Here is a 14482-nt window from a genome sequence, read left to right as displayed (position 1 = left end):
TTTGTAACTCAAATATTTGCTTCTGGAGGGATTCTACAAATGTAGAAATCCTCAGACCCCCGCAGACCCCCCCCATCTCAAAATATTTTGTTCCAGAAGCAAAGATTTTAGTTAGAATGTTAGTTTAAAAAATATCTAAATTCAATGATTTGCACAAATTAAAGATTTTTCCAAAAAATAGCAGATCTACAAGCTCATAGCGCGGCACTATGAGCTTGTATATCTGCCATTTTTGAATAGCCAAAGAAATCTTAAAATGACACAGATGCGTTCCCGGTCTTAAATGGTTAATCGCAATCATTTGTGTGACAGTTAATAGTCAACTTACATTTTATAATGGTGACACAGCCCATAGTTTATACCGTTCAGGTGTGATCCAGGTACGTACCGTGTGAGGTCTCCCGCCGCGTGGTTGAAGATAGCTGGTATTAATAGAGCCGCGTAGGTTGTATGGCACCACGTCCCGAGCACCGTACGCCTTGTATCTCGGACGGAGAGCGTTCGTTGGCACCGTTATACGTTTCAGCTCTCAGGGCTGCGTCGACTCCATCGAGGTTCCATCTTCAAGCCCCTTTAACTGAGGTACAGACACTCTATTACCAGCTATCTCCTGATGACTCCATCCATCCTTTGAACCTTCCCTGAAGCGTTCATACAGCGAGTCAAACGCTGAGTCATAGCTAGAAGCCATGACTCAGCGTTTTTAACTCACTGTATGAAGTAGATTTAGTCCACTCTGCAGAAGGTCACCACATGATTAACCTGCAAGACACAGATATACACCAACATTATATTTCATATAGAGAGAGAGATGGCAGGAGCGCTACTGGTATCCCTCAAACCACCGGTGCTCATGAAAGGGAATACAATGAATGAGCAAAAAAGGACAGAATGTGCCAAAAAGGCACAAAAATCCAGGTCCAGGCACTCAGGTGGATTTGAAATTAAAAAGCCTTTATTGGGCAATGGACTTACAGAACATTAAAAAACACCAACGCGTTTCGGCAAACGCCTTCTTCACCAGCAACACCCTGAAGAAGGCGTTTGCCGAAACGCGTTGGTGTTTTTTAATGTTCTGTAAGCCCATTGCCCAATAAAGGCTTTTTAATTTCAAATCCACCTGAGTGCCTGGACCTGGATTTTTGTGCCTTTTTGGCACATTCTGTCCTTTTTTGCTCATTCATTATATTTCATATATTGTATAATAATAATAATAATAATAATAACAATAACAATAATAGAAAATAGAGTTTTTTAGTAGGTTATAGCGCAGGGGTGATGCAACTTTGATGATGCAGAGGACCACTATATTTCCACACTCACTCCAGAGGGACACATTGCATATAGTTGCTGTCGGGCAGAATCCTCTTATCCCCTTATTTTTTTTACTATTTTCGTGAATTAAATTAGTCATTCTAGTATATCACACAAAAGCAGCAAAAATAGCAGATCTGCAAGCTCAAAACGCGTCGCATCGCGGCGCGTTTTGAGCTTGTAGATCTGCTATTTTGGAATTGGAACCCTGAATTCTTTTTTGGTATTTTTTAATTGGAATCCTGAAAAGTATTTTTTTTTATTTAATTTCAAATGCATTTAGTTATATTTAAGTTAACTTTATGAACTTAAATACAAATACATTGGATATAAAGTCATTAAACTGATAAAGCGGGTCATGATTGCATGTTTAGAATCATGACAGCTGAAATAATAATAATAATAATATAATAATAATATATCAGTATTCTGATATTAACCTGTGGGCCGCATTAAGTGAAGGTGAGATATAGTGTTAAGTATGTACGTTTGTTGTTGTCGGGCAGAAACCTCTCGTCCTACTTGATCAAACTACAGGCTAAAAGCATCAACAGTAGCAGATCTACAAGCTTGAAACGCACAAAGCAACATGTTTTGAGCTTGTAGATCTGCTACTTTTTCCATTTTTGAATCCTGAAAAGTAACCGTTTTGTACATAATTATGAGGTTTCCTCCCGATAGAGATTATATTATAGTTTCATTTTAGCATTAGATCAAGACTCACATTTCTTCTTAGCGATTTTGATATGGATATTTAGTTTAGATTACTTATTCTCCTGCCTGAGTGTTATTTATCTTATGTTACAATTTAGCTCAGTTTAATCTCTATCCTTAGGCTTTTACATTTGTTTTGTTCTAGATATTTTATGAAAAGTATGAAATGTGAATAGTGCTGTACAAATAAAATGTCTTTATTATTATTACCCTTATTATTATTATTATTATGATCTCATCTATGACATTCTTGAACACTCTCCAAAAATAGTGTTTGGAGTTTTAGTTCCATGTTAAAGTCTCAAACATCTTGATAAATGTATATTACTCTAAATATAAAGTGTTTATCCCAAAGCCACAGATGTTATCCCACCATACGGACCCTTTATGTTCAGTAATATTCCGCATTATTCAATAAATACATGTTTCAATCTGGTCTGTCTGAACATCACTGTATATATCATTCAATGGGTGTAAGTGGTGCGGTTGCAGCAGGTGAACACCGGTATTACACCCCATGTAATCCAGGAAATACAATGACGTTCATTCACATACGGGATTAAAACACTTCTTTATTAAATTTATACTGAACATTAACTGAACACTAACACCCCGTATGTACGGATAACATCTGTGGCTTTAAGATAATCACTTTATATTTACAATATATAAATAAATATAGACGCACGAGCCTTAAACACAGAACCACAAACTATTTGGGAAAGTGGCTTTGTTGCCGCAGGTGAACGCAGGTATTACACTCCATGTAAATGTGGAAAAAGAACGGCGTTCAGACACACGGGATTAAAACGTGTCTTTATTCAACTTTACGTAATATTAAGGAGCACAACAGACCTGCATGGACGAGTTACATCCGTGTCTTTGTGTTTAAACACTTTATGTGTTGGATTGGGTTCATTTATGGGGATTTATGAGGCTCCGTTTAAAACTACCAACAAACATCAGACTCGATCACCATCAATAATTCAATCCCTGACCGTCTTGATCCAAGACTAAAGTAGTAAACACACATGAACGTATAGCGGGGTTATCTACAAACCCCCACACAGTGAGTGTTTAAACTTTAGATATAAATCAAACATTCGTTTACCTTCAGCAGAGCGGCGCGGCGTCCAAGCCAAACTGTTTGAAACCAGACATAGTGCGTCTGCGCCTGCCTTAAATCCATATTCACATCCGGTCTAAAGCCCCGCCTACTGGATCCGGTGCGTTGAACACGTTCACCCGGCCGTTACATGCCCAACCATTTCCGTTTTCTGACCAGATGTTCATCCTGCAGAGCGAATAGGTCTACAGACTGCTTTTCACTCATCAACACTAAATCATCTTCACCTGTGCAGAGCAGCGGCGTAAAGTAACTAAGTACATGTACTCAAGTACTGTACTTAAGTACAATTTTGGGGTATTTGTACTTTACTTGAGTATTTCTACTCCACTACACTTCTTTCACAAACGTCTTTCACCACTGTGTCTGTTGTTTTTACTATATGAGATGCAGAGCATCCGTGTTGCCATATCCACATTAATTGAAAAAAGGTTTACACATTGCATTAAGTGAAAATGGCTTTATATACAAGATTAAAACTTCTAGGCCTATATAAAAAAGGTTAAAGCCTCACCATATGTTACTTTTTTAATGAATAACATTTAAGTGTGTCCTATCTGTATGGTAGAGTATGTTAATAGGCCTACAATATAACTTATACAATATGTATGGTAGAGTATGTTAATACAATCTGTATGGTAGAGTATGTTAATACAATATAACTTATACAATATGTATGGTAGAGTATGTTAATACAATATAATTTATATAATCTGTATGGTAGAGTGTGTTAATACAATATAACTTATACAATCTGTATGGTAGAGTATGTTAATACAATATAACTTATACAATCTGTATGGTAGAGTATGTTAATACATAATTTATACAATATGTATGATAGATAGATAGATAGATAGATAGATAGATAGATAGATAGATAGATAGATAGATAGATAGATAGATAGATAGATAGATAGATAGATAGATAGATAGATAGATAGATAGATTAATGTGGTTAAAACTATTCCTAGCAGACTGCAGTGTCTGGATGTCGCCACTGGAAGGCAGCAGAGCAACGCTCCGAACGCTACCGAGTGGTCCCATAGGCTGGAGCGAAGGTCACGTGTGATTGGTGGTTGTCAGGACAACAACTAGGTATCATTTCTTGTGTTATTTGAACATTTACCCCCGTTTCATTTAAATGTAATTATAATTATTAATTAACACTTTATCATCTGTAGGCCTATCCATGTGTTAGAGTCGAGTCACACGTTTTTAATCAATGTAATGATCATCAATCAAACGCGCTACGTCCGTCTCCCTGACAAGCAGGCGTCCAATCATCGCGACCGTCCCTTTTGGGCTATGGGATCTGGTTACGGTGTGACGCGTCAGCGTGATCTGGGGGTCTATTCCGCTTTGCAGGGTCACACATCCGGTCCAGAGCGGATACGGAAACGGTTCATGCACTTGCATGTGTGTGTACGTGGAAAAGACCGGATACACCAGGGGCGGGCTCTAGGCCGGATATGAATAGTGGAACAGGAAACGGATTGAAAAACCGGGCTCTTCGTTCCGTCTCTGTTTAAACGACAGGCTTTTTAAAAATATCTTCAATTGTTTATTTTATATAAACTTTGACATCGAAATACAATTAAAACTAATCAACAATAATCAATAATCAATTAATAATCGATTCAAAGGGTCACAGCCTGATGTCAACAAACTGGTGAGTTTTTACTGGCTGTTAAACTAACTGTAGCTTTATGAACTGTTTACATGTTAGCTTCTGTTTGTAGCCATTAGCCTGCAGCCCGAAAACTGCAGATCTACAAGCTCACAACGCGTGGCGTTGTGAGCTTGTAGATCTGCTGTTTTCAAAAGTCACATGTGTTGGTGACAGGTGTGTCTGTAAGAATGCCTTAAAAAGTACATAAAACGTTGTATAATAGTTGTATAGTAGTTGACATCAGTCTTTGTGTGTGTGTGTGTGTGTGTGTGTGTGTGTGTGTGTGTGTGTGTGTGTGTGTGTGATTGTATTGATTTAATGTATTTTCTACAAGGTAAGTCACACTTGTACTACTCTATTATTCCCATTACTTTTACAGGTGAAACTGGTTTTAATGTCATTTAAACTGGTACTAAAGTGGTTTATGGTTTCAATATTCCAGCACGGCACGTTGTCAGCTTGTAGATCTGCTATTTTCAGTTATTGTTTCCCCCCAGAATGGGCATGGTAGGGTTCAAGTGATTAACGTAAAAAAAAAACCCCACTAAAAAACAAAGGTTTGGCGGCTATTTAACACTGTTACTGATCAGACACTCTATAGTAATGATTACTATCACAATATAGAGCTATTTAACACTGTTACTGAACAAACACTCTATAGTAATGATTACTATCACAATATAGAGCTATTTAACACTGTTACTGAACAAACACTCTATAGCAATGATTACTATCACAATATAGAGCTATTTAACACTGTTACTGATCAGACACTCTATAGTAATGATTACTATCACAATATAGAGCTATTTAACACTGTTACTGAACAAACACTCTATAGTAATGATTACTATCACAATATAGAGCTATTTAACACTGTTACTGAACAAACACTCTATAGTAATGATTACTATCACAATATAGAGCTATTTAACACTGTTACTGATCAGACACTCTATAGTAATGATTACTATCACAATATAGAGCTATTTAACACTGTTACTGAACAAACACTCTATAGCAATGATTACTATCACAATATAGATCTATTTAACACTGTTACTGAACAAACACTCTATAGCAATGATTACTATCACAATATAGAGCTATTTAACACTGTTACTGAACAAACACTCTATAGTAATGATTACTATCACAATATAGATCTATTTAACACTGATATTTTGATGCCAATACTTTTGTACTTTTACTCAGTAACATTTTGAACACAGGCCTTTTAATTGTAACAGAGTATTTTTATATTGTGGTATTGCTACTTTTATTTAAGTAAAACATCTGAATACTTCCTCCGTCACTGAATGTCACTGACGCCTCTCCTTCATGTTGTGTCTCAGAGGTTAGAGACCCAGTAGTGAGTCGTCATGAACATGGTGGGCTCTAAGACCAAGAAGCGCGTGGTCCTGCCCAGCCGCCCGGACCCGCCCACAGTGGCCCAGGTCCTGGAGGACATCGAGAGAGCGGTGCCCTCTGACCCCGTGTTCACCGTGCTGGACGACACCACCCAGGGTAAGACCTTAAACCCTAACCCTCTAACCCAGTGGTTCTCAAACTTTTTCATGTCAAGGACCCCCAAATGGACACTTATTAGCCCGCGGACCCCCATTTGAAAAGATACATTTTAAGGACCCCCAGTTTGACATGCATTAGGGCTACGGACCCCCATTTAATGGCATTTCTATCTCTGGGACCCCAATTCATATTGTAAAATCAATGTTATCTTAACTCTGAGAGTTGGTTGAGGGAGTTCCAGGGGGTCCCCAGCTAAATGATAGATTAGGAGCCAAATGGACCCTTATGGGTCTGTAACTCTGAGAGTGTACAAATGGAACCAAATGGACCCGTTACGGGTCCATTTGGTTCCATTTGTACACTCTCAGAGTTAAATTGACATAGATTTTACAATATAAATTGCAGTCCAAGTGATAGAAATGCCATTAAATGGGGGTCTGTAGCCCTAATGCACGTCAAACTGGGGGTCCTTGAAATTAAAATGGTTGAGAATCACTGCTAGAGCCGTAAAGAATCTTCTCTTATGGGGGTCCCTGGCTTATCTTTTGAAATGGGGGTCCGCAGGCTATTAAGTGTCAATTTGGGGGTCCTTGACATGAAAAAGTTTGAGAACCACTGGTATAGACGAATCCACGGAGCGCTGCCCTGCGCGCAGCCATCGCTGCGGTGTCAATGCTCCACGGACGCGACACCGCCGCAATGGCCGCGCGTCTGTGGATTCGTCTATACACCTGTTTCCTAGGCTTTTCACTGTGTTCCACTTCCTGTCTTTTTATCCAATGAAATCCAATGAAACCGGTCAGATAGTAATGATATCCTATATAACCTAGTAATGATATCCAATGAAATCCAAACAGGAAGTGGAAAACACACAGCCAAGAAACCGGTGAATAGACTCAGTTGGGCCCTTGGTTTTTACCCACATGTTTGAGACACATTTTGGTCTGTTTGGCTCCTTCTGGTGTTCTGCTCATGGGCCTGTGTCTGGGATCTGGAGGGAACTCCATGGATGATGATGAAGTGGTTGAAAATATGTGTGTGTGTGTGTGTGTGTGTGTGTGTGTGTGTGTGTGTGTGTGTGTGTGTGTGTGTGTGTGTGTGTGTGTGTGTGTGTGCGTGTGCGTGTGCGTGTTCAGACACCAGGGGGCAGTGTGGAGACAGCGAGGTGGAGTCCAGGTACCAGCAGAGCCGTCTCTACCTGGACCTGAACGAGAGGCTGCAGGAGGTCAAGGGTCAACTGGCCCGCCAGAGGGAGGAGCTACGGACGGCCGGAGAGCGACTGGACCACGATGTCACCGAGGTGAAGAGAGGACTGATGCTCTGACATCATCATGATGTCACCGTGACCTCACAGTGATGTCACCGTTACCTCACAGTGATGTCACCGAGGTGAAGAGAGGACTGATGCTCTGACATCATCATGATGTCACCGCGACCTCACAGTGATGTCACCGAGGTGAAGAGAGGACTGATGCTCTGACATCATCATCACCATGATGTCATCGTGACCTCACAGTGACATCATTGATGGAGCGACCTGTATCACGGCCGCCATATTGGAGGGGGGCACGCTTCCTGACTCCTGGCCAATCACAGCGCGTCTTTTCCGGGACTTGTCAGGATCCTGTTGTATTTTTATGCAACTAGAATCTGCCAAGTGTCGGAAAGGACGCGCTGTGATTGGCCAGTTGTCAGGAAGCGTGCCCCCTCCAATATGACACCCCAGAGTCGGAGGAGGCGTGTCTACCTTTATGTCTATGGTCACAGAGGTGAAGAGAGGACTGGTGACCTCACAGTGATGTCACTGAGGTGAAGAGAGAGGACTGATGACCTCACAGTGATGTCACTGAGGTGAAGAGAGAGGACTGATGACTGATGAGGACAGAGGACTACGAGCTTGTAGATCTGCTATTTTTGAAAAAAAATGAAAATTCGTGGCAAAATCTTGGATTATATCTTTTTTTAAAGCGAACATTTGTAAAAATATTTAGTTTCAGGAAAACCCCCAGAACATTGTCAGTTACAAATGTCCGCCAAAACAAATAAAACAAAACAAAATATTTGCACAACTTTTCATGATTTTTCAAATATAGCAGATCTACAAGCTCATAGCGCGGCAGTTGGTGCCGTGCTATGAGCTTGTATATTTGCTATTTTTGAATAGCCCAACGAAATCTAAAAATGACACACAGATGCTTTCCCGGTCTTAAAGAGTTAAGTTGCCAGGGTTGTCCTTTGGGAAGATGTTTTATTATGCATTTCTTTTGTCAATAAACATGACGTCCCATCAGAACCCATCTAATCTAATGCTTTGTGACAATATTGACTTTGATATGTTTTTAGCTAATTGCCCAGACCTAGATTTAGTTCTATTGATGTACTCACATTCTTTACTTAAAGGATCTACACCATGAATTTAAAAAATAATAATATTTAATATCATATTGTTTATGTCCCTCAAACGTTTTTCAAAAGGTTTGAGCCTAAATCAAGCCTCAGATATACTCATTCCAACTAACTTCTCTCTGGCTTATAAAGCACTTTCACCTGCAATACCACATTGTCCTGTTTGGCACGTGGCGCTATTGAGACAGTTTGTATGCATGTTATCTCCTGGTTCTGTGTGGAAAAAGTAAAAACAAAAATAATGGTTGGAACTGAAAACCGGGAGGTATTGTTCGCGCTAGTGACATCACTTGCGGGACCAAATCAGTTTGGCCTGTTTTTAGACCAATTTACATAAAACCCCAGATTTGCTGTGAAAGCCTGAGTATTTTTGAGGATAGAAGAGAGGTAGGGGAGACCAAAAACACACAAAAAAGAAGAAAAAGTTAAAATTCATGGTGTAGACCCTTTAAGTAAAAGTACCAATACCGCAATATAGAAATACTCTGTTAAAAGTAAAAGTACAAAAGTATTGGCATCAAAATGTACTTAAAGTACCAAAAGTAAAAAATATTTCAAAATAGTAGATCTACAAGTCGCAATGTGACGTGTTGTGAGCTTGTAGATCTGCCATTTTCAAATAGCCTAGGTATAAAATAGGACTAAAGTGGTTAATGTATGTTAATTTATATCTGAAAAGTCGTTAGTAACTAAAGTTTTCAAATAATTGTAGTGGAGTAAAAGTATAATATTTGCCTCTGAGATGTAGTGGAGTAAAAGTATTGGAAATTGGAAGTAACATGTTTCAACCAGAAGAGGGCGCCCTGTCGGCACAAATGTTTTTACTGAGAGACCTAGTAAACACAGGACAGACTGTGGAGCCACAGCAGTCATGATCTACAAGACCAGACTAGTGGCAGCGGTGGCCTAGTGGTTAGAGGGGCGGCCTTGATACCGGAAGATCCCTAGTTCGATTCCCCAATTCATCACATCAATCATGAATCACCGCTGAATAGCCCTTGAGCAAGGCTTCCATGCAGGGTCCGGCTGGAAACAAGTTTCGTACTTAGTCCGACACCCTGGGTAAACAACAAACTTTGCTTTGCTTTACCTCCATGAAATGACATCAACCAACCCACATTTCAGTCGGACAACTCTTGGATTGGATTAGAATATACATTTATTAAGCAAGCTTCAGTCATGGATATAGAAAGCATGAGGAAGTATAGTTTGGCGTCAGGCATCTGAATCCATTCATTCCCTGTAAGAATAACATTTTAATGAATGTTACATGCCAAATAGCATTTACGGGGAATGAATTAAACCCCCACGGGGATCTAGAAACAGAGCCTACAGGTGGATGCCGGGGAGGCGGGTGGGATGACTTTCATGGGCAGCAGCGGCATGCAGGTAAGCAGCGAGCAGCGGTAGCAGGATCTCGGCAGCAGAGCAGCAGTAGCGACGCACGTCAGCTCAGCTAGCCCATTGAGACCTGAAGCCGATTCTACATGTCTCCTAAATCTCAACATTATTCTGAAAAACGTATGTTTCTATATCAGTGGTGCTCAATCTTTTCCATGTCAAGGACCCCCAAAATGATATGTATTTGGCCGCGGACCCCCATCAAAATATTTTGTTCCAGGGACCCCCCAGATGCAAAGATTTGATTTAAAAACGGTTCGCTTTAAAAAATATATATATTCGAAGATTTGCACACATTTTCACGATTTTTCAAAAATAGCAGATCTACAAGCTCGTAGCGCGGCACTCTGTGCCGCGCTATGAGCTTGTATATCTGCTATTTTTGAATAGCCCAAAGTGTAAAATAACGCTTTTTAGCTCAAGTCTAAAAATGACACAGTTCCAGGTCTTAATGGGCTTAATAGGAGAAAAAGTGCATGTGACTAGTCACCTGATCGGATGGCCCAATCCCTTGAGTTGCCTGGCCTGAACTAGCTCCGTAAACGTGCGTCTCATGTGTTACCTCAGTAAAAGTAGCAAAACCACAGAGTAAAAATACTTTGTTACAAGTAACAGTCCTACATTCAGAGACTTATTTAAAGGACCACTTCACCCGTTTTTTTACCTTGTCCTGATATAATTGGTTTTCCTAAATAATGCTGGTTATAATGTTTTTTCTGTGTCTCATTGGTGACCTCTGGACAGTTCAGAAACCTGCCTACCAGTGACATAATCGATGCGTATCCAAGCTAATATAAAGTGCAGTGAAACCATTGTTCTCGCATTAACTTAAAATGTTTTTTATTTGAAATCCTGTGTGAAAAAAACAAAACTGAAAACCGATGATGTCACTGGTAGACGGAGCTCTGGAATAATAACGACAACAACAATAAAAAACAAAACCACTGAATGGAAAAAGAAATAACATTTATTAGAAAATATCAAAATAACTCAAACTTGGTGTAACCGGTTCAGTCCAGTTTGTAAATGTTGAAACCGGCACAAGCCTAGATTACATCAGCATCCAAATGCAATCAACACAAGCAGTGTGTATGTAAACACACAACACAACAGTAACAATAGCAGCTTATATCAAAACAATAATAAGTACAAGTAAGAAAAACATATCGATGCACATTATAACCACCTCCAATAAACTAAGAATACCAAATCAATTTCAAGAAAAAATACCACATTTTTATTATGTAAAAATAAACAAATAAAGGAATAGTTCCACAGGTTTTCCATGTTTCACAATCTTTGTAGCACTACACACACACTGCATGTGATAGTCTCGCGTAGCCAGACTGTTGCCTCCGGACAATTTTCAAATGTTTCCGGTCATACAGTCTGGGACTCTGAAGCTCTGATCATGATTAGAATATAAACCGGATATGAAGCCTCCTCCCCACTTCCGTTTAGTCTTTACAGTCATGCAAATTTATCCTAATATAAATACAAATCATCTAAGTATATATAGCTTGCTGCTTGGCAGAAATGGGACATTAAAACATAAAATGCAAAGATATTTTAAAATATATCTTCGGATTAACGGAAGGGCCAGCTTCCTCTCTTGGATTTCAGGAGTTGTAGTTCCAGACTCTACATACCATTGGTTCTCAAAGTGGGGTCCGGGGACCCCTAGGGGTACTTGAGGGGGTTCCAGGGGGTCCCCAGCTAAATGATGGACAGGAACCAAATGGACCCTTATGGGTCTGTAACTCTGAGAGTGTACAAATGGAACCAAATGGACCCTTATGGGTCTGTAACTCTGAGAGTGTACAAATGGAACCAAATGGACCCGTTAGGGTCCATTTGGTTCCATTTGTACACTCTCAGAGTTAAATTAACATTGATTTTACAATATGAATTGGGGTCCCAGAGGTATAAATGCCATTAAATGGGGGTCCGTAGCCCTAATGCATGTCAAAATGGGGGTCCTTGAAATTAAAATGGTTGAGAATCACTGCTAGAGAGCCATAAAAACCTTTTCTTATTGGGGTCCCTGGCTTATCTTTTCAAATGGGGGTCCGTGGGGTAATAAGCGTCTATTTGGGGGTCCTTGACATGAAAAGGTTTGAGAACCACTGCTATATACAGTAACATTCGGAGATTGTGGAATAGTTGTCTGGCTACACGAGACTATCATGTGATGACAATGTGTTGAGGTTATACATGTGATGATAGGAATGTAATAAAGTGTTATTACATCCAAAAGCTTTAAAGGGATATTTCACTTTCAAACTTTGGGTCATTTTATCGTCTATTCAGGCTTTTGTGTAGCCTGTTAAAGCCCCTCCCTCCGGAAAATCTCATTTCCATTTGATTTCAGGAGTGAGGCTGGCCTGAAGGCTTATCCGGGCGTTTCTTGGGCCCGTTCACCAAATGGACTCACCTATCAGCGTCCTTAGCCTGGTGAAGCCCCTCCTCGCTCATCGTTCTGTGATTGACAGCGAAAGTTGGTCAATCAGGTGGCGAGTTCGAGTGAGCCCGAATGGATGCAGCCGACCAAAATGGAACGGCAGCCATTGGTTTTCTGTGTGTTGTTTTTACTTTCGGTTTTAAAACTTTAAAACGCTCTCAAACTTATTTTTTGAGGCACGGAATTTACTTTTAAGATATCGTTCGGATAGAATTTAGTTGTTTAACTTCATATATGTGGTCTATTAATCATGACAGAGCCTATTTAAAAATAAAAATTCAGAGAACCGGCAGGTTCATTTATTTTATTGTATTTCATTTTTTTTCCATTTAAAAAATATCAAAAATAAATGAAAAAAGTAATTGAAAAAACACGGTCTCCTCACGTATTAGAAGGACAATATCAGTCACCAGAACCAAGGACGGGTGTTTCTGATGAATCTAACATGGTTAAAATGGAGTTTGAAGTTATAATGGGTTTGTATAGGAAGGGGGCGTGTCTGATAACATTTATATCAAATATTTAAATACTGAATCAAGCAACTTAAAAACTGTCTGGGGGCTCACTACAGCCTGAGTAGACAATAAAATGACCCAAAGTGTTTTTTAAAGTGAAATATCCCTTTAAGCATAATGTGTGTGATCACTTGAAACTGTTTCTCACACACACACACACACACACACACACACACACACACACACACACACACACACACACACACACACACACACACACACACACACACACACACACACACACACACACACACACACACACACACACACACACACACGATTTACTGTTCCATTCACTTCCTGGTTAACTTATTACTTAAAAATCCTGTATCTCGGCTGCTGTGTACTTTTTTATTTTACTTTTTATTTTTGTCAGAGATATGCTATTTTCAAAGGCGTATAAAAGCGAACGGGAGGTCGCGATGACATTTTTCCTTTTTTGGCGGAAGCACAGTGAAACCCTCAGTGATTAGCAACCATCAGGGGACCGATCATACTGGAGATAAATATTCTGTGAAAAATCACTGGCACAGTAAGCAATTATTGTTTTTATTTAATTGGCACTGAATGAGTTAAACATACAAAGAAATTATTGACATATTTAATAATGTTATACATGTAAAACTAGCAGATATAGCTGATCTACAAGCAGGGACGTGCACAGATAGACTCTAGGTGGTGCTAGAGCACCTGCCCTTTGCCCTCTTGACCAGAAGTGCACTTTTTTTCAGTTTACAGTAGGGGTCTTCAACAGGGGGTCCTCAGAGTTACTACAGGGGGTCCGCCAAATCTTTATGTGATATGATTTTTCTTTTTACCATAACCACTCGAAACCTAGCATCCCTTTTCTGAGGAGAACTTTAGCCAAAAATAGCAGATCTACAAGCCCACAACGGGCTTGTAGATCTGCTATTTTTGGCAAAGAGGTATAGGTGTAGAGGGGAAAAAAGAGCAGACCAAGTAAACAAAAAAAAGTATAATTTACTTGAGCACCTGCCCCTCAAAATGTCTGTGCATGCCACTGTCTACAAGCTTACAACGCGTCACTTTGTGATGAGTTGTCAGCTTGTAGATCTGCTTTTTCTGCTTTTTTTATATTTGAAAATGTGTGAACATGTTTCAACATGGAAATTATTATGCAAAAATAATTGCGATTATCTCAAATAACTGTGATTAGACGATTATGTAATTATTGTGACACACAAATAATTTACATCCTGTGGTCTGGCAGGACGCCTACTGGTCGACAAGTGGTACTGCCTGAAGGTCAACATTCAATTTCTCCCCTGAGCAAGCACACATGCTCTATTGGCTCAGTGGTCAAATATTCAGCACGTGTGCGG

At 39.7% G+C, this 14482-nt stretch overlaps 1 protein-coding gene and 1 long non-coding RNA gene across 4 annotated transcripts; one reads left to right on the top strand and one right to left on the bottom strand.

Moving 5' to 3' along the window:
* Positions 1-4671: 4671 nt before the first annotated feature.
* Positions 4672-7989, top strand: cUnh19orf25 (chromosome Un C19orf25 homolog). Of its 3 annotated transcripts, XR_014601481.1 has the most exons (4): positions 4672-4826; positions 6182-6353; positions 7493-7745; positions 7813-7989. XR_014601481.1 is itself a non-coding variant. In XM_084067013.1 (3 exons), exons 2-3 carry the CDS (start codon positions 6209-6211, stop codon positions 7678-7680), a joined length of 333 nt encoding a protein of 110 aa, XP_083923139.1. In that variant the 5' UTR covers positions 4672-4826; positions 6182-6208; the 3' UTR covers positions 7681-7989. The 3 variants fall into 3 exon arrangements, 2 of the variants coding, with proteins under 2 accessions (XP_083923139.1, XP_083923140.1); XM_084067013.1 differs by having other exon boundaries at positions 7493-7989; XM_084067014.1 differs by having other exon boundaries at positions 4672-4830; positions 6189-6353; positions 7493-7989.
* A 3135-nt stretch (positions 7990-11124) lies between these two features.
* On the bottom strand, positions 11125-13966 carry LOC311052190. Its single transcript, XR_014601483.1, has 2 exons — positions 12291-13966; positions 11125-11802 (listed from the first exon to the last, which is right to left on the bottom strand). It is a non-coding gene; the product is annotated as an uncharacterized lncRNA (long non-coding RNA).
* Between the last annotated feature and the right edge of the window lie 516 nt (positions 13967-14482).

Source organism: Gymnoscopelus microlampas (genome assembly GCF_963454915.1).
Source record: "Gymnoscopelus microlampas genome assembly, chromosome: 9".
Lineage (NCBI taxonomy): Eukaryota > Metazoa > Chordata > Actinopteri > Myctophiformes > Myctophidae > Gymnoscopelus > Gymnoscopelus microlampas.
This window is presented reverse-complemented; position numbering and strand designations above follow the sequence as displayed.

Excerpts from the sequence above, each read along its gene's own strand:
- cUnh19orf25 (XM_084067013.1), top strand. The coding sequence starts at position 6,209 with ATGAACATGGTGGGCTCTAAGACCAAGAAGCGCGTGGTCCTGCCCAGC. Across the intron at positions 6,354-7,492 it reads GCTGGACGACACCACCCAGG|ACACCAGGGGGCAGTGTGGA; the intron begins GTAAGACCTTAA and ends GTGCGTGTTCAG.